The sequence below is a fragment of the Capronia coronata genome (assembly GCF_000585585.1).
Source record: "Capronia coronata CBS 617.96 chromosome Unknown acBCG-supercont1.1, whole genome shotgun sequence".
Taxonomy (NCBI): domain Eukaryota; kingdom Fungi; phylum Ascomycota; class Eurotiomycetes; order Chaetothyriales; family Herpotrichiellaceae; genus Capronia; species Capronia coronata.
Window position 1 is genome coordinate 3,446,185 of NW_006912893.1, and position 18,842 is coordinate 3,465,026.

General features: G+C 54.1%; 9 protein-coding genes across 9 annotated transcripts; 4 read left to right on the top strand and 5 right to left on the bottom strand.

Annotated features, from left to right (window-relative positions):
• Window positions 1–318: 318 nt before the first annotated feature.
• A1O1_01217 (cysteine sulfinate desulfinase) lies at window positions 319–1,281 on the bottom strand (the record flags this gene model as incomplete). Its single annotated transcript, XM_007722130.1, has 1 exon — window positions 319–1,281. The coding sequence occupies one exon, from the start codon at window positions 1,279–1,281 to the stop codon at window positions 319–321; it is 963 nt and encodes a 320-aa protein (XP_007720320.1).
• A 1,054-nt stretch (window positions 1,282–2,335) lies between these two features.
• A1O1_01218 (diphthamide biosynthesis protein 2) lies at window positions 2,336–4,051 on the bottom strand (the record flags this gene model as incomplete). The annotated part of the gene is made up of 1 exon (XM_007722131.1): window positions 2,336–4,051. The coding sequence occupies one exon, from the start codon at window positions 4,049–4,051 to the stop codon at window positions 2,336–2,338; it is 1,716 nt and encodes a 571-aa protein (XP_007720321.1).
• Window positions 4,052–4,504: 453 nt separating this feature from the next.
• A1O1_01219 (uncharacterized protein) lies at window positions 4,505–5,068 on the top strand (the record flags this gene model as incomplete). The annotated part of the gene is made up of 2 exons (XM_007722132.1): window positions 4,505–4,696; window positions 4,787–5,068. The coding sequence occupies 2 exons, from the start codon at window positions 4,505–4,507 to the stop codon at window positions 5,066–5,068; spliced, it is 474 nt and encodes a 157-aa protein (XP_007720322.1).
• Window positions 5,069–5,480: 412 nt separating this feature from the next.
• A1O1_01220 (uncharacterized protein) lies at window positions 5,481–6,563 on the top strand (the record flags this gene model as incomplete). The annotated part of the gene is made up of 1 exon (XM_007722133.1): window positions 5,481–6,563. The coding sequence occupies one exon, from the start codon at window positions 5,481–5,483 to the stop codon at window positions 6,561–6,563; it is 1,083 nt and encodes a 360-aa protein (XP_007720323.1).
• A 302-nt stretch (window positions 6,564–6,865) lies between these two features.
• A1O1_01221 (uncharacterized protein) lies at window positions 6,866–8,670 on the bottom strand (the record flags this gene model as incomplete). The annotated part of the gene is made up of 5 exons (XM_007722134.1): window positions 6,866–7,585; window positions 7,675–7,823; window positions 7,915–8,024; window positions 8,105–8,301; window positions 8,371–8,670. 5 exons carry the CDS (start codon window positions 8,668–8,670, stop codon window positions 6,866–6,868), a joined length of 1,476 nt encoding a protein of 491 aa, XP_007720324.1.
• Window positions 8,671–9,342: 672 nt separating this feature from the next.
• Window positions 9,343–10,683, top strand: A1O1_01222 (uncharacterized protein; the record flags this gene model as incomplete). Its single annotated transcript, XM_007722135.1, has 1 exon — window positions 9,343–10,683. The coding sequence occupies one exon, from the start codon at window positions 9,343–9,345 to the stop codon at window positions 10,681–10,683; it is 1,341 nt and encodes a 446-aa protein (XP_007720325.1).
• A 532-nt stretch (window positions 10,684–11,215) lies between these two features.
• Window positions 11,216–12,412, top strand: A1O1_01223 (uncharacterized protein; the record flags this gene model as incomplete). Its single annotated transcript, XM_007722136.1, has 1 exon — window positions 11,216–12,412. One exon carries the CDS (start codon window positions 11,216–11,218, stop codon window positions 12,410–12,412), a length of 1,197 nt encoding a protein of 398 aa, XP_007720326.1.
• A 538-nt stretch (window positions 12,413–12,950) lies between these two features.
• On the bottom strand, window positions 12,951–13,250 carry A1O1_01224 (uncharacterized protein; the record flags this gene model as incomplete). Its single annotated transcript, XM_007722137.1, has 1 exon — window positions 12,951–13,250. A coding segment is annotated over one exon (300 nt), but the record flags the coding sequence as incomplete, so codon positions are not given.
• A 3,074-nt stretch (window positions 13,251–16,324) lies between these two features.
• Window positions 16,325–18,526, bottom strand: A1O1_01225 (uncharacterized protein; the record flags this gene model as incomplete). The annotated part of the gene is made up of 2 exons (XM_007722138.1): window positions 16,325–18,366; window positions 18,436–18,526. 2 exons carry the CDS (start codon window positions 18,524–18,526, stop codon window positions 16,325–16,327), a joined length of 2,133 nt encoding a protein of 710 aa, XP_007720328.1.
• Window positions 18,527–18,842: the final 316 nt, after the last annotated feature.

Below are 18,842 nucleotides of genomic sequence, written 5' to 3' on the forward strand. Positions count from 1 at the left end.
GCGATCTGACAAGTGTGGTTCGTATTCGATCTGGCTACGATGCTGCTCCTTCGCTTGTGTCACCACAAAGCAACCTACGCCTTACGCAGGTACCGTCTCCTTGTCAGCATGAGAGCAACAACGCCGTTGTCCGCGGGAACCTGGATCTCCTTCGTACCAAGAGATGGACTACACAATGAAAATAGGAAGACCAGTACCCTTTTGCTATCTTTGGGGCGGAGGCCGCTGCTACATTAAGGTCATCAGGGACGGCTAAACTCTGTGTACAGGCCACCAGGGACCGTGGAACGCCACATGCGTACAGGACCCAAATCAATATTAATCCCTGTAGCTCACAATCTTCCCGAACGTGTCAGCCATCCCCCAAATACCGCTCCGGAGACAGGTCAGTTGCACAATCTGCGAATGGTCCACGAACAGATTGACGTCGATGCCGAACTCTCGCACATACCAGTTGAACACGGGCGGATCGGCTGCCTCGAACATGACCTTCTCCTGCGGTAGGTCTCGCAGAATGGCTTGGATCACGTCTGTCCGCCAGCTCTTGACGTTCTCGGTGATCCCTTCGCTCTCAATCATCATTCGTTCCACTCCAGCTTCAATGAACTTCTTGCCCAGGTTAATCACCTTGCTTGGGTCTGAGGTACCCGCGGCTTCCAAATCTTCCGCTGCCGTGTCACCACCCGCGCCGAACTGGATGCCCAACTCAGGTTTGGCTTTCAAGCCCATACTGTGCACCTTGTCCACCAGTCGGAGCCAGTCGTCTGGTGGGAATGACAAGAACCCGGAAGACAGCTCGATCACGTCGAACCCGATGTCTTTGCACTTGCGCAGATACTTCTCCACCACAGTGTTGGCGTCCGGTTGAGTCAAGATATGTTCCATCCACCCTCCAGTGCTGACATAGACATCATATTCATGGGCAAGATCGACAAGTTCTCGCACCGCACTCTCGGGCATCAGAGAGAAACTGCCCCCGGCAAATTTGAGCCCGTCAACGTGGTGTCCCATGGTTTCCAGCACGTCTTGTAGGTGCCGTTTCCCATATACAGAGTAATAGGGGCCCCGGATCTCGGTCACGCCTTTGGTACGAGGCTTGGGTGTGCGCGGGTTGTTCCGAATGAACCCAAATCCATTCTCTTTGTCCTCGAGCAGTGTCTTTGCCTGGCTCTGAATTGGACTTGTAGACAAAAACCGGTGTGCTTGTCCTTGTTGTGACTTCAATAGACCGGTTGGTCGCACTGCTTTGGTGAGTAAGTTGGTAGCGCTTCGTGCTGCCATATTGGAGAGCAATGTTTCTGGATCTGGCAAGGAGACAGTAAGGAGGGGGCCAGTGAAGACTTGATGAAGAGGTGTACCTATGAAGAAGATATCCTTCTCGATTTTGCTGTTTGACCCCAGACCATAAGTACTAGGAGGGGCCGGCAATCGTGAATCCATCGCAAGGCTCCGTGACGTCAGACGGCTGCGTGCTCAGTTGATGATCTGCTCCGTCTTGAAGTTCCCATCACTGATGATCCCACTTGCAGTCCTGCATACGGTAGTATGATGTACGGAGGACAGGGTACCTACCTACCACACCGTGTACTACCACTGCAGTGCACAGTACAACTGAAGTCATAAACGTGGAGAAATCCCTAAGTCAGCCCAACGTAAATACCAGTGGCCAATCATGCTGTTGGATTTGGGCCTTCCCCGCACCGTAACCGGCAAACGATATCCGGCCCGTCATCCACGCTGGACGCCAACCTTGCTCTTCACTGCATCGTGCTTTGATCTACCAGAGCACAACTACTACTATGGGAAAAGTCCCGGTCTCGGCTGGAAGGGATGGCAGACCGAGATTTCGATCTTCTGGACCACAGTATATCGACAAGTCGTGAAACCCCGCGCCATAGGATGTCCCAAACATAGGAAGGGAGTTCCTCGTTATACAGAGTCGGCTCTCACAGAAGGGGCAAGCCACCCTGCAAAATAAGTGGCACCGCCAGATCTTGGTAGGGGCGCCCTTCAAACATTCAATAGGCGGTAGGTACACCTACGTTGAAGGAGAACGCCTGTTGTATTAACCTTACGGACTGCTTAAATACCAGGCAGGTACCTATATCATTTTGCGGTGCCACTTATTTTGTAGGGTGGCTCGGCGGGTTCAGGCACAGGCAGTGGAGGTTGGCACGGGTTCCCAAGCAGCAGGATGGACATTCCGTTCCAAGTGGTGGCTTTGGTCTTTGATTTGGACTTCTCGCTACCAGTGAGGCCAGCACTCAGTGGCTCGAAGACGCTCTCCAAGATCGCTCATACTGGCAAGGACGTGCTCTCTTCCAGAGGCAGCGCCTCACGACCGGACAGAGTCTCCCACGGTATATCCTCTCGCAACGCCTGTCCTACCTTCTTCGACAACATCTCCCTGTTCCTCTTCCTCATATCTGACCTCGAAATCCGTGCCCAGGCCACGCCAGGTGCGTTTTTGCGCCAGATACTCCGCACCGGGTGAGACGACGCCGTTGACAGCAATCATATCGCCCTTGCCGCGCCTGGTGAGAGTGCCGGATTGAGGAGCCGAGCCACTCGGCACTGATTGCTGATTCGTACCATAAACCGCTCGATTGCGCTGCATCGGCCTCGAGCGCGAGACGTAGCGTCCTGTCCGGAGGTCGAACTCGGGCGGTTCAGACTCCGATTCGGAATCCGTGTGGGTTTCGGTCTCGTGGTCCTCCGCGCCAGACATCCCCCGTAATCCATCTCCCGCAGGCCTCGATTCCAGGTCCGTGGCTGTCTGTTCCGCCCGCTTTGCAGCATCTTCCAGCACATTTTGGAAGTCTGCTCGCCACTGGCCTGTCCACAGCCGACTGTCGTCGCTTTGCAAAGCCAGTTCCAGTTCAAATGGAGTGATGATCGGCTTGTAGAATTCCTTGCTGTCCACCAGAGAGCTCTCCCAACACCCGATGACAATCCATCCACCGATCTCGGAAAAATTCGCAACCTTGGCCGGGTTAAGTTTGCCCACGACAAAGAGGTAGGATTTCTTGCCTGCGGCAGCAACCTGACGCTGTATGTGGGACAGGATGTCCATGTAGTTCTTGACACTTAGCGTGTTGATCAGGATCCCCCAGACAGGAACAGTGGTGAGCGAAGTCACAGTGGCGTAGCGTCGGCGGAGAAGGAACCTCGTGGACGTCTCGAGTGCAGATGAGGCCGAGGCCGCGGTCGCAGTGTTGATGGCGTCGGTAGGGTAGACTCTCACACTGGCCATACGAGAGGTCAAAGTGAGGAGGAGGGATGTCGGCGGTTCAGAGATATGGAACAGGCTCCATTGCGAAAGAGACGAAGGATCATCGGTCACGGACTCGGGCACCGTGCGGTTGGGAATTGAAGATGAAGGGTCGTGGACGATAGATGCTGCAAACACATTCGTATAGCCCAGCTGCTGGAGTATTTTAATGACTGACTCAACATGCGCCGAGTAAGGTACGTCGGCAGTCAAGACCACCTTTGCATCGAGGTCCGGGAAAGATTCTCGAAAAGACTTAACCACGGCCTCGTGATCCAGCTCCATGGTAGTAAATATGTGCAAAACCGGTAATCTCGCCGTTGGAGACAAGCATGCGCGGCCATAGTGGACAACAGCGTCTGCCTCGACATGTTCTGCTGCAATCTCATCCACGCAGCACGAGCCATACGAGGTGTCGCCCAGAATGGTCAGCCTCACCGGCTTATCGTCCTCGACAGCGAGACTAGCGACTCCGGCTGCCAGCGTCGCCGAGCCTTCTCTGGCATCGTCCTGCGAGGCTGTAGTCTCTCGCAATCCTCTGGCCAGGAGTTGATAGACCCGAGCCGAATGGGGCAGCATCTGATCTGGGAATTGCAGCGCCACCCGCCTCCATCTCCGTTGCTTGATCTCGGCGATGGTTCTGTTGATTTCATATCTGGTCTTGATTTGGTCATCTGACAAGGCTTCCACTGGATGGTGTGCAGCGGCCGAGAGTTCTTCGTCTAGAACGTGAGTATCAGGAGTGGACAGAACAGGCGGTGCAGTAAGTTCTTCCACCATGATGCGGTCAGTGGTCTGATCAGGCTTTTCTAACCATGAAAGACGACAATAGCGGCTGCAGAGCCTCACTGAGGCAAATGTACTACTACTATTTAAGGCGACGAACGTAGCGGAAATTTTTGGTATGGCACTGGGATATCTTGGCAGGCCGGGGAAAATGCTGATTCAGCACAGGAAGATAAATCATGATTGGCTGATGCTTGCCGACGAGGCTGCCGTGGCTTGCAGATCTAATCTAATCTTTCACCAAATGTAGTACGTCATGCGATGTAGGAAGCGAGTAATGAACGCAGTCCGTTTATAACTGGTAGATCACTACTGGTATTCGATGACCAAGGTGAAAAGAGACGATTATACTGTTGTACTTCATACTCTCCGACTTCTAGACCGAAGGCCAAGTCAAGTCGCTTTTATATTGACAGAGACTGCGGCTTGTCGCCGGCCCTGTTGGTCATGTCTGTGGGTTTGACCTTGTTTCACGCCATCCAGGGCGCCGGCAGCGTCTACGCTGGCTTGCTCTCCGCCACGGCCATCTACAACCTCCAGCAACGCGAGGAACAAGCTGAACACGCAGCTCAGTATTCCAATACAGCCGAACATCAACTCCATAAGACGCGGACGACAGAAACTAGTGGGGCTCTAGCAGTAGGTGACCACGCGCGAACAATGTCTTTCCGGACGAAGTCTACGCATTGTTATTAGCAATAATCACAAGCAACTGACGCGCATGGCCAGGTAATCTCCAGTGTCATCTCCTCCGTGGCTCTCGCCGTCATCTCTTCCTCTGAAGGCCAAAGTTCGATTCCATTCCTGCTAAGCACTGCCAATGCCATCGGGCTGGGACTTGCAGGCAGGCACCTCCGGAATTTCTGGCGTGGCAAAGCCAAAGTCCCATTTCTAACAGATTATAATGATGGTGTCTCCGCGTCGAACCAGTTGCTACAAACATTGGGAGTGTTGGCAGTCAGTTGGATTATCTCGAGTGGGGTCCATCTCTGGCTGCTGCTGGCCAAGTGACGTGCGCGTCTGTGGAGGGTACGGACAGGTCGAAGGCTCAGTGGACACCCAGTACTTAAGTTATCCCGAGCATCGGAAAGAAAAGGAGTGCAACCTGATGGAAGAAAAACACCTATAAAGTAACCAACCCACTGCAGAGATACAAACGGGGGTTTTCATGTGGTGCAATTCCCGGGAATACACCCGCTTCCGACGACTTCTGGGGGTCGCGGCACTTGATGCGGGGCCCTCGGTCATAATGCTTGACCATCCCTCCATTGTCCGGGCTTGCTGGAAACCATTCTTCCATCCTCGAGTTCTACCAGACATTCATAAACGTTCTCTTCGTGCTCCTTGCAGCTTCAGCAGTCCCCAGAAATCTCTACGGTCCGTATATACCCTGAAGACGCCCCCAGTCGTCCCACTAGTCGGAATGGAGCCGTTCGAGTACAACGCCAACCCCGGCCGAGTGGTCTTCGGGCCAGGGAGCATCCAGAAACTCCCCGACGAGATCAAGCGGCTAGGCCTGAAGTCACCGCTCCTACTGTCCACCCCTCAGCAAGTTGGTCAGGCGGACGAGCTGGCGAAGATCCTGACCGGCGCATCCCTCGAACCGGCCGGGACCTACACCAACGCGACCATGCACACCCCGTCCCACATCACCGAGGAAGCCATGTTGTACCTCCGCGAGAAATCTGCAGATTGTGTCGTTTCAATAGGAGGAGGGTCCACAATAGGCTTGGGGAAGGCCATCTCCATCCGGACGGGCTTGCCGCATATCTGCATTCCAACCACCTACGCCGGAAGTGAAATGACGCCCATTCTCGGCGAGACGCAGGACGGCCGCAAGACGACGCGGTCAGACCCCAAGATCCTTCCAGGCACAGTCATCTACGATGTCAACCTGACCATGACGCTCCCGGCCTCGTTGAGTGCCACGTCTGGCGTCAACGCCATCGCCCACGCCGTGGAGGCGTTGTACGCGAAGAATAAGAACCCGATCATCTCCCTGCTGGCACTCGAGGGCACCAAGGCTCTGGCGGAGTCACTGCCAGAGATCATCAAGGATGCGCACTCCCAGCCCGCCCGTGAGAAAGCCCAGTATGGCGCCTGGCTGTGCGGCGTCTGCCTCGGCTCCTCGTCGATGGCCCTGCACCATAAACTATGCCACACGCTGGGCGGTTCGTTCAACCTGCCGCACGCCGAGACCCATACCATCGTGCTGCCCCATGCACTGTCCTATAATGCCCCCGCGATCCCAGATGCCATGGCCAAGCTCGCGTCCGTGCTGCCCGGCAGTGACGGCGATGCCACCAAGGGGCTTAACCTGCTGCTGGAGAAACTCCAGGTCAAGCGTGCCTTGAAGGACTTTGGCATGAAGGAAGAGGATATCGACAAGGCCGCCGAGATTGCCGTGAGCAACCAGTATCCGAACCCAAGGAAGGTGGAGAAGGGCCCCATCCGTGAGCTGATCCGCAGAGCCTGGGCAGGAGAGCCTGCACGGGCTGACCTATAGACTGGCTCTTCCTATTGTAGTCAATGATAGAAAATACATGTAAATTGAGTGGCCTTGGTAGAGGAGAGCACAATAGACAAGCAGGTCCTTCTTTTCAAGACTGTCTGCATCCTTGAATGTACTGTACTCTGCTAGCGAGTCAACGCTGGAGAAACCTGTTGCAGTGGCTTTGCAAGCGTCGCCTATTTCTCTATATGTCACTTGCTATATGCCACAAATGCCTTATGCGAAATGCATGATCTAGATAATCCCAGTCGAAATCGCATCATCAAGGACTGCAGTACTAGCGGACTCGCCTAATATCACTCGTCGTCCACCTCGACACCATCCTTGCTAATCTTGTCCTTCTCCGGCACCCAGCGGCTGACCACGGTAAAGCCAAAAGCCAGAGCGAGCATGGGAATCCAAATAAGATGGCCACCCCAGATACGGCTCCTCACGCTGGCGGCGAACAGGCTGGCAAACAGGGCAGGCGAAAAGGCACGAATTCCAGACACCAATGTGAGGGCGATAGCATTGAGCGTCCCGAGCACCTGAGGGCTGGGAGTGACATCGTTAAGAACGAGCTGGATGGCGGTGAACGACATGCTGACGCCGCTGCCGACGACCACGCTGACCGGGGCCACGACCCAGAAGACGGCGGTCAGGTGGTTCCGAAGGAGGATGTTGCTCAGCGGTAAGACGGCAAAGAAGAACGGATACGCCGTGGCACAGAGACGCATGACGCCTCCCGTGCCAATGCGCGCTTGGAGCCAGGGGAATATGAGCAGAAGCCACAATGCCTGGCTGAACCCGCCAACGCCCATGAATATGGAGATCAGGAACGGCGAGAAGCCGAGCCCGCCCAGCGACACGGGCGTGAAGTAGAAAACTGGGATGATGGCTGTGTAGGCGAACGCCAGCATCATGACGTGTGCATAGATGTATAGCGTGATTGGGACGTTGGGGGACCTCAGCAGTTCGAGAGTCGTCATGGGCGGCGGATCATGGGCGGATGAAGACTTGGGGTTACGGACCAGTGTCTGGTACATTTTCTGTCGTTAGCTTCTTCTGCTGTTCAAGTTTGTATGATGGAGAGTCGGAAAGTGGTAGGGGGCAAGGAAAGCAGTACTTCTTTGATGAACATCGCGCTGGTTACGGTGGCAATAGCCCCAATTGAGCCCGTCACAAACGTCGGCAATGCGTACGGATAGTCGTGAAAGAATCTGATATGGCCAAAGACGCGCGGGTATACCGTGGTCGGGTTGGCAAGCGCACCACCTGTGGATTGGATCATCTCCAGTCAGATACATTGAGCATTCCCCCGACCCTGGAGTCGATGTTGAGGTGGGCAGGATGAAAGAAGGCGTACCGAGTAATGGGCCTAGAAAGATCCCGATGTTACCGCTGAACGCGAAGAAGCTGAATGCTCGGGCCTGAGTCTTTTGCGTGCTATGTTCTGTGATCATCGTTCGTATTGTCCTAGACAGGTTCCCGTCGTGTCAGCCGTGGGAGGGCCGGGGTCGCAGAGTGGCGTGCCGGACGAGGCTGAGGGAACTCACACAATAGTGCCCGCAAATGTGCCCGCAAAGCAGCGGAAGAGGATCATCTGCCATATCGTCTTGCTGAGGCCGAAGACGGCAGTAGCAACGGCGACACCGCTCAAGGAGAACACCAGCACGGGCTTTCGTCCCCAGTAGTCCGCTGCTCGGCCCCAAGGGATCATGAGCAGCATTTGAGTCAGCGAGAAGAGGGATTCCTGGCCCATGAACGATCAGACTGCGCAACGACGAGAACTGGAGTAGCAAGGATCAACAGAACGACTCACAATCAGCCCACTGTAGAACCCAACATCTGTCTGTGCAACATCGCCCGTTTCCCAGATCATCTGGTTGATGAAGGGGAAGATGCAGAAAAAGGCAATGGGCTCGACGACACGCGCGAAGCAAAGGAAGAAGATCTGGTCCTTCGGCAGCGGCTTGTCCTCGTCGGCATGCTTGCTGTTCAATTCTCCATGTTCATTGTCGTCAAGCTGGTCTGCTGATACGTTGGCCGGCGGAGCGAGCAAGGCCGTCGTCTCATCGACGTGAGGGTCGGTGGTGCTCTCGGATATATCTGCAGAGGTCATCTTGAAGAGACTCTAGCTGTTTCATCTGGAGGAGGTCGATCACTGTGAGATGGAACGTGAGCTTGAGATATGTGCTGGAGTGACTCAAGTAATGTAGAGTGACGATACGGTAGGCAGCAAACGGGCCATTGTGATAAAATGTTCGTCTTACATCAGAATAGGTTGCTTTAGATATCGAGACAGAGCAGACGGTGCCTGGCGTTAGGCATCCACCAGCCATGAATCGGTATGGTTCGGGGGATAAAGACCTCAGAAACTTAACCCTTGGGGGCTAATAAGGAGCCTTAGCCTGGCGAGGCGTCAGGTCAAGCTTCCAGTTATAACGATAAGCCTAGGGGCCTATATATGCCCACCTGCAGGTACTTACCACCGGTGGTTTGCACCCACAAACTTGAACGGTCCAGGCGGCGATTGGCAGGCTCCTTAAGCACCTCCGCTACTATTGCTTGCAGCTTCCCCAATGATCTTCCGCCAAAAATGATCAGGGTACAATGGCTTTTTTTCTTTTCCAGGATTACAGTAAATGACATGGTCCCTTGCAACACACATGTACAGTGTATTCTTGCTGCTCCCAGCACTACCACTCTCGACCTTTGAGACTTACTTGACGTTGCACCTCGTCGGACATCATACTATCATGCCTTGAGGCCTCGTCCTCGCCCTCCCTCAGCCATGCTCGACATCATCTGCACCTTACCCCTCAAATCCGACCTCTTTGCTCAAGCGATCCATCCCTCCGAACCTCTCTTCGCAGTAGGCCTATCCTCGGGGCATGTGCAAGCGTACAAGCTTCCTTCTGACACCGATGTCGTGGACGATTCATCTCAAGACAGTTCTGCCTCTCCACCCACGTCGACAAACACTACCAATGGCACCGAATCAACTGGACTGCCCGCCTTGCTGCGCAGATCCTCCACCACGAGCGCCTCGGAAAGCGGCCTTGGGTCTATAGACACCGTCTGGGCCACAAGGAGACACAAGGGCTCCTGTAGATGTCTGACATTCAGCCATGACGGACAAACATGCTATTCGGCAGGGACCGACGGTCTCGTGAAGGCGTTTACTGCTGAAAGCGGCCGAGTCGTGAGCAAGATAGTGATTCCACCGAGCGATGAAGGGGCCGGCTTCGATGGGCCGACGGTGTTACATGCCCTCTCACCGCAAGCGCTTCTACTCGGCACGGACTCCGGGAAGCTGTATCTACAAGATTTGAGGCAGGGTGGTAGTGAGATCGTGTCAAGAGCTAGTCAGACCTGGACGCCTCATGGCAATGAACATATCAATGCTCTTGTTCCCCTGCCAGCCAGTGAGACAAGCACCAGCGGCTTCCCAAAACAGTGGGTCAGCGTCGGTGGCACCACGCTCGCAGTGACTGATCTGCGCAAGGGAACCATTGCGACGAGCGAGGATCAGGAAGTGGAGTTGACAAGTGTGGTCATGGTCCAAGGCTTGAAGAGGGGCGGCACCAGCGTCGGTGAGAAGGTCCTGGTCGGCCAAAGCGACGGCGTGGTCAGCTTGTGGGAGAGAGGTGTATGGGGTGACCTGGATGAGCGTCTGGTGGTTGATCGAGGAGGCCTCAGCATCGATGCTTTGGCGGAGGTGCCCTTCGGATTCGGAAGCGGGAAGCTGAAGATGAACGAGAAACTTGTGGCTGCTGGTCTCGAGGATGGCCGAGTTCGTTTCATGCGGGTCGGCCGGAATGGAGTGATGCCCGACATGGACGGCAAACATGACGAGGTCGATGGAGTCGTGGCGCTGGGATTCGATGTTGAAGGACGTATGATCAGTGGAGGAGGTCAAACCGTCAAGGTATGGACAGAAGCCAAGGGCCTCCCTGGAGGTGGTCGCAATGCAGCAGCAAAGCACGATATCTCCTCGGATGAGGCCAGCGATGACTCTGATGTGCCAGACAGTAGCGATGAAGAGGACAAGCCCAAATCAAAACGGAAGAAGCGCAAGAGGAACAAAGGGAAGGACAAGTCGGGAGGAAAAGCATTGGACTTTTCCCTTTAATGCATTACCGGTGTACAGAAAAGCAATCGTGGTTTTATCATGGATGTACATTGATACCCTGGTTTACATATAGGCGTGTTTTCAAAATAGCTGGCAGGGCAGCATTCGACCTGGTCAAGGGCCGGTTTGCTGTGGACAGTGAGGTTACGGCCTGGCTCAGTCACGTAGGACAGCGGCCTTGCGTTCTCCGTGAAGTACATTAAAAGTTGCCAATTGAGTCGATCGAGCCACTGAATGAATGTCTGGAACTATGCAACTCAATATATCAATTATGAAGATGGGACACATATGACGAGGCTGACCTCGGACATGGCAGCCCGACAGATTAATCAATGCTTCTTCGGCGTTCGGCCCGGTCAGCCGAGGCACCGGCGATAGCCCTAATAAACACAGTGAGTCAATTGTGGATTCGTCATTCGTAACACTAGTACTTGATAAGAGCGTGCTGTTGTTGAGAAGTGTTATCTTCGGCCTTTCCAGGCAGTTCTGGGGGGACTCTTTGCGCTCAGGAGGTAAGGCGTCGGCAGACAAGATGGCTTCGAAACCCAGCGTATTCTTGAGCAGCCTCGAGTGGAAAGCTCTGCTCGCAGGAGGCTGTCTTTTCACGGCCGGCGCTCTCATCGGCAGTGTTGTCGCTGGCAGACCGAAGAAAGCAACCATCATCCCGTCGCCGCGGACCACTCGACTCCCCAAACTGTCCGAGGAGGAGAAATCGCAGCTGCCGTACCCTCCGGACGTGCTTCCCGGAGCGAGGGATGTCGACACTCCGTACGGCACGATCAAAGTCTACGAGTTCGGTCCGGAAGACGGCCGGAAGGTGCTCCTCGTGCATGGCATCAGCACGCCGGCCATCTCGCTGGGCGGCGTGGCCCATGGGCTCGTGGACCACGGATGCCGCGTCATGCTCTTCGACCTGTTTGGACGAGGCTACTCGGACAATCCGGTGGACCTTCCGCAGGACGCCAGGCTCTTCACCACGCAGATCTTGCTGGCACTGGCATCGTCGCCGCTCTCTTGGACCGGGAAAGACTCGGGCAAATTCTCGCTGATGGGCTATTCCCTGGGAGGAGGTATCTCGGCCGCATTCACATCTTACTTCCCGGATCTGGTGGACAGTCTGGTCCTCGTCGCGCCAGCAGGATTGATCAGACCCGCCCACATCAGCAGGACCAGCCGAATCATCTATTCCGAAGGCATCATCCCTGAACCGATCCTGCAGCGCTTGATCAGGAGGCGACTTCGACAGCCGCTGGCGACACCGGCCAACGCGGGAGACTCCAAGGGCCAGAAGGGGGACGCAACCGAAGCAGTGCATGCCGAAGTCAACCTCGAATCCAACTCCCAAGCCGCCCTCTCAAAGATCCGTCCTCACGTCACTGTGGAAGCCGCGGTCCTAGACCAGTTGACTGTTCATCCGGGTTTCGTCCCCGCCTACGTGTCAAGTATGCGATACGGGCCAGTCCGGTCCCAGCACGATCGATGGCGAATCATTGGAGATCGGCTTAGTCGACAGAATCAAGAGAAGGGCACGCAGAAGAAAGTTCTGATCGTCTGTGGTGCGACCGATCCGATCATTATTAGATGGGAGCTGGAGGAGGATGCGACAGAGGTGCTCTCCGGTAACGTGGAATTCGTCGTCCTGGACGCTAGACATGACGTGCCTATCACGAAGCCGGATCAGATTGTCGAACATCTCGTGGACTTTTGGAGGCGGACAGACTTCCCCTAAGCGAAGGCCGGGTTGAGCATATATTGCTGCGTGTTGCACAGCGCGCTGAAATAGAAGATAGACGCCATATCTACCTAGATAGGCTTGTATAGTGACTTTGATTTCAAAGATTGTACGATCTGTAGTCTTCTAGTCTTCTAGTCTTCTACGACTCTGGTCTGTAAATGCTATCTTCCTGATCCCCTTGTACCTAGGTACATTAGTAGGTAGTATATTTGTACCAGGCATCGTCGTTTCTGCTGCGGTCGTCCCCGGCGTACCTTCTGCAATTGTCATACTACGTACTAGGATGTGCTTAACTTCGTTGCTAGCTGCTTAGCGGATCTTGGCGGTACTTTTGTCTTCCAAGTTTCAAGTTCGTCTTCCAACTTCAACTTCTTCTTTGAACGAACTTCAACTTGGCGCGTCCTTTCCTTTTCTCCTGGTCCTTGTCCTCTCGCGCCGTCTGATCCTCAGGGTGACTCTCAGCCACTTTCATTGGCATTGAAGCCTTCATGCTGCTTTTTTCATGCTCTGCTCGGTCGTTCCCTCAGCCTACCAGTAGGGCTCTGTACGGTAATGCGTCTTGTACGATGTTCGAATCGGTAAGGGCGTCCATGACCTCTGTTAATGCCACAACCAGATCATCCTCCATTTGAACCTGCGTGCGATGCTCGTCTCCACCGGCTGAGGAAAGTCTCCCCTTCCCAGCTCGGCCATTCCTGTCATTTTCCAGGATGATCAAATCAAGCACGCTTTGCCCGCCATAGACGAATACATTCAACATGCCACTCTCCTCTGTTCGTCGTGGTCGGCGGCCTTCGATTTGAACTCCGATTGTCCTGCACATCGTCAGAACTGATTGACTCTCGAGCCAAATGCCTACTTGAGTGTTTGGGCCATGAGTGCTCGAAATCTCCTAGCGTGGTTTTCTGGACACAGGACTCAATCCGGGTGTTCTGCATCTGATCGGGTCAGGCATGTCAGACTACCATTTCTTGGAAGAACCAAAGACGCTGGACTGAAGCAGATACTTAAGAACATTGTTTGATCGTACGATCAAATTTTTCACGGCCCTTCGACGCCTTTCACTATGGTGCATGTTGACCTATGTCCGGGTTGGAATACGGTTCCCCGTCCCGTGTTGTGGGAATTCTAAACATGAAGCGAACGGGGCGGCAGTAACCCCACGCTCGGTGGCGAAGCCTTGCTGGGGAAAAGGCTGGCTCGTGATTACGACGATGACATCCTCTGCGGAGCTTGCTCTCTCTGTGATTTGTCTGTCACGAAGTCCTGCCTTTTCGAATGGCTGCTGTCCTTGTCAAACCACGGCGGTGCTCAAGGAAATATGCCAGGGAAGTACGTAGTCGTTCATCACGCTTGAGACAGCAGCGTATACGAGGTCACATCCAGACCAGCACCTCCGCAAAGTAATGGAAAATCTACGACACCTATAGGTCAATCCTCCAAGTACGGCGGTGCTCGTATAATTCTATCGCCGCTACATCTATGTGGCGTCGGGGCGCGGGACGACCTGAGACGCTTCTCTTTTGCGACTTGCTAGCCTGACTGATATTGCCCTCCGGATCCGCAACCGCTAACCTCAAGCAACTCTGGTGATCGGAAATCTGACATTCTCGGAGAGTCGAAGAACAGCGTTGTTCTCCTCTGACCTGACACGATCCTGAGTGTTTCCTCCTCGGATCGCGCATATTAGAAGATGCCCTTCGCCAACGCAATGAACACCACAAAACTGACTTGGGCGTTCCTCTAAACCGGTTTCACCCGACATGCCACAACGGGACAGAACATCGCATCCATGTCTCTTCGCTTAGCGGAATCGCTCCCGTGCCAGAGAAGGCTTACTGTCACCCTGTCATCGCCTACGCGCACCGGGCCCAAGGCCACAGCATCGAAGCAACCTTTACGGGAAACAAGTACGTCGACTCTAATCATTGGCAAGACCGTTCTCAACCCACACCTGGCTACCGCCTCACTGAGGCTCCTAGCCGCTCTTGCAGAGCATAGTCGCCGGTCCCTGTCTACCACCGCCATACCGGTACAGGATCAACCCCTCGGATCTCTTCGTGGTCATGTGTCTTCCGCGACAGTGCAGATTAGCCTTGTCGTCTAGAACAGGACCAGCGTCATCGATCATGATCACAGGCCCAGGGCGCTATCTCACAAACAGATCTTGGCCTTTCCCTGCCATCAGTGTGAGTAGGGTCAGAGACAAGCACGACCCTGATACTCTCTCGAGACTTGATCAAGCCACACGTTTTCGGACCTCGCGTTTCATTCTTACAGTCTGATAAACCACTATTCCTCAACAAGTGGGAGTTATTGGGTGGGTAAGCTATCCCCCGATCCGAACTCCGCCTTGTCCCACAGAGCATTTCAACACCACCTCGATTTCCATAGTTGCCTTTCAAGTCGTCAATCATCCCATTGTCTTCCTCTGTCCCCCGGCGCAATGGCTGTGCTGTATTGTTCTGTTCAGGCGAGTCTAGAGACTTCTGAGGAACACTGGCAAGGACGTACTACGATGTCATGGAGCACCTTCCTGAGATAGCATACTGGAATCTTGTGCTTCCGTCTAACACGGCCGAGATCCGGACTTGTGCCGCTGTGGACGGAGCTCCTCAGATGCACGAACACGATTTGGGCCAAGGCCAGGCTAACTGATGCTGATGCTGGCCACTGGTGTTGTATAGCTGACGAAACCAGGAACTAGGGATCCGGGATGATGATGCTCACTCGCCTGGATGTGGAACAGAAAAGACAAAAGAACATCAAGCTGCCAGCTTAGGAAACCTTCGGAACAAGACAATGGGTCTCCAAACAGTCCGAGAGACCAGGCGGGAAAGTGTGTTTGTTGGTTTTCTCAGCATTTCGTGTCGTGGAGTTTCGCTTTGCATCCTTCTGATTCTTCAGCTCCCGATGCTCCTATGTCCGCTCCCATTGGTTGCATTTCGTCTCAGGTCATGAAGCAATTAATGTTCCACCTTCGCGTGGGTCTTTATCTTCGTCCGCTTTGCTCCAGCGCCAAACTGTGGGTTCTCTTACTCGTTTCTCCCACCCTTCTTTCTACAGCGGTGTGTGGATAGCATATATCCACTAAGGTTCGTCCGCCAGTTCCACTGGGGACCGTTGTCCATGGAGTTACTCTTGACCTCACCACCAACTCAACCAGCTTCTGAACTGCAATGGATATCGTCGTTCATCGCTCCGGTCGACCCATATTCTCCCTTTGCTAAGATCAGAGAAGCAGTTATGTTCAGGCCCGCCCTTCCTTCAGACCCGACCCAGAGCCACCTACCAAAAGTGTCAGGGACAACATCCAGAGAGTGGAAAGGAAATTCGTCAACAAAGTCTGAATATGGACTCCTGCTCTGGGTATCGAGATTCGAGCATAACATCCTCCTCTTTCTGATCGAGCAGGGGTCGTCTCATCCCAAGGCAAAAGGCCCCTTACCCTGTTGTAGCCTGTTCATCGGAATCCCTGATGTACCATGGCATGTGGCCGTTGTCTGCTGGTGTTGCTATGCCCAAGTTTTGCGCCCTTCGCCGTCGCCGTCGCCAATGCTTTTGCTACCGCCGCAATGGGTGACTCAAGCCTCTTCTAGAAAACGCCAGGTAATTCCGAGGAAAATGATTTTTGTGTTGTCCAGACCAGGATGCAGAAAGTGATATTAATCCTTTGCCAGAAAAGATTAGGACAGATGGTAGGATATCATAATGTCAAGTGGGTGGCCAAAAGCACCCAAAGAATCGTCCTTGATAAAGGAACGAAGCATGATTGTAATGAGTGTGGTTTGTCCCGACAAAGGAGTTGCTGTTATGATTCAAGGGAAACCCATCTCGGTAGATCGATCGTCGAGACCGACCTACGCGTCAAGAGATCGGGTTCCCATGAATTGGCAACGTCTTCCATCATATCAGGAGGAAATCCCATCCGTTTTGCTGCATCACGTCCCGCCAGTGGACGTTCTGGTTCCTCGGTACTGTCGTCGTCGAAGAGGCTGTGTTGCCCAAGGAGGCTCCGGTTGTAGCTGTGGCTGCGCCCGCGGCGATCGGCGTTGAAATCGACCCTCCAGGGCTTCCGGCCGTCACGGGTGTGGCTTCACATACACTAGCCGAGATGACCATGTCGTCGTTCCTCCTCCAGACTTCGTGCAACAGGCGCACCATGCGGCCAAAGGCTCCATGGTCGGCCGCGTCGCCTAGCATGTCGCAACGCTCCGAAAGAGCCCTGCGGAAGGGCGATGCGGGAATCGAGTTCGCACCACCAATCAGCAGGGGCCAGACGAGACATCGGTCAAAGCCAGTGGGTCCGGAGGGGATATACTGAAGAAGCTCGGCCATTTGTGCAACGAGATTGACCGTGGCTGGTTGGTAGCGACTATGGTCTGGGACCAGGGAGCAAAGGTATATACGAGCGGCTTTGCGGAACAGCGCCGTGATGTTCTTCGAAAGTTGCTTCGGTCGAAGAGCACCCGATTTGGAGTAGGGTATCTGCGGAGGTTCGGTGGGTTCGATCTGATCCAAGGTCTGGGCGAGAGAGGTGATGTGGCTGCACATTCCAATGTCGTCCAGCTTCCCTTCGAGCTTGAGAGAGTCCAGACAGGCGACCTCGGACAGGAGATACATCACTAGGTCGTTGCAGCCCATCAGCTGTTCCAGTCCCGTGGTGGCGCCGGCAAAGAACAAATTCCTGTAGGTGTTGGAGAACTTGGGTGCTTTGCCCAGCATGGTCGCTCCAAGGATATCAATCCAGGCCGTCAAGGTCATGTTGAACGGCGGGTGACCTCCTGTCTGACAGAGACTTTCCAGTATCGTTGGCAGGTCGAGCTTCTGGACAATGTCGGTGGCAGCCTGGAAGTGCTGGTGCCAGGGAATCTGAAACTCCTTTTCGAGATCCGTGGCCGAGCCGACGCAACCCTGCAACGAGATCATACCTAGTAGGGCATCTAGCATTGCTGCGTGATGGGTGTCGTTATTGAGAGCGTCGACAACAATTGACACAAAGGCAAGTTTGTGGCGCATGGCATCGTCGTCGGCCGTACTGGAGCTTGAGTATGGCTGAGTTGCCTTCAAGTGTGTGGCGGCAGCGAGCAGGCAAGAGTGTAGGTATGCCTTGTTGTCTTCGAGGGCGGGAAGGATCACATCTGCGCGGACGGAGCCGTGTTGATTGGCCTCGAGAACGGGAAACAGGAGAGGCAGCACGTCTTCCAACAAGTGGTCGAAAAGCGGACGGTCACAGTCTTCGAGTTGGACAGTTGAAGATTGAGGTCGAGGCTGTTGTGCGAGGGAGGAAAAGTCGAAGAAGTTGAAGTCTAGGTTCTCCTCACCACTGAACGAATCCTGTCGGCTCTCGTAAAAGTCATGTTGCACCCAGTCATCTCCAGTGTAAGACGGCAGTGTGGTCTGGGCAGGTGGCGGGACGAAGGTACTAAAGGTTGATATCGACGAGTCTCGACGAGTGAGTTCGTCGTTGACATAGGTGTGACGTTCAGTCTTGACGTCAACTTCCCACGGGTAGCCTTGGGGGCAGTGGTCTGGGTGCGGCACGTAGAGATTCGCAATATAAGGGTCATATATGCCAGGTGTGGTTGCAAACGATGGGTCAAAAGCAGTATCACCGTCGTAGTCATCCGGCGAATCCTCTGAGGTGTCCCGGGTCGTGCTGCCAAAGGTATCTAGGTTGGATGTTAGACACAACTGTTCAAACGCTGATTTGGTGGGATATATTTGGGCTTTGGTCTTACATTGACTTTGCGAAGCCAAGCTCTTCTCGCTCGTCTTGGTCCTCTTGATGACAGTCTTGATGTGTTCCTTGTGCTTTCTTCGGTTGTCGTTGTTGCCCCACCAATGCGGCCTCTTATATTCGCACTCAAGACCCAGATGTCGGCAAGCCTTGCATTTCGGTTTGCCTTCGTCACACTTCTTGCGTCTCAGGCGACATGTGAAGCAGCCTTATAGTTGATCAGTGACATATGATGGCAGAACAAGGAGGTCCTGGGGTCTTGGGGACGAAGACTTACCAGATCTAGACCTTCTGTGCATCTTCGAGGACTTTGTCGACGGTGAGTCCTTGCTGGCTGGTGCAACCTTCTTCTCGTTTGTAGAAACCATGTCTGACGCCGCAATGTAAAGTATCTCTCTGTCGCATAGAACCCAAGGACAAAAGCAAATACACCAAGCCCGACAATAACAAGGAGAAACCCGTGAACCGCGCTGTTGTTAACTATTACGAGGGAGTGGTCGCGAATACTGGCCAGCAGTGTTCGCACGTCTATGGGGAGGGTTTGTCGACGAGGTGGAGGGACAACAGCGAGGGCAACGGTCTGCCTTGAAGAAAGTCACGGCGACATTGGCCAAGGACGATGTATATGAGAGAGTTTGAGTCTGCGTTATGAGCTATATTTGGATTGCAGAAGAGCAATGTCAT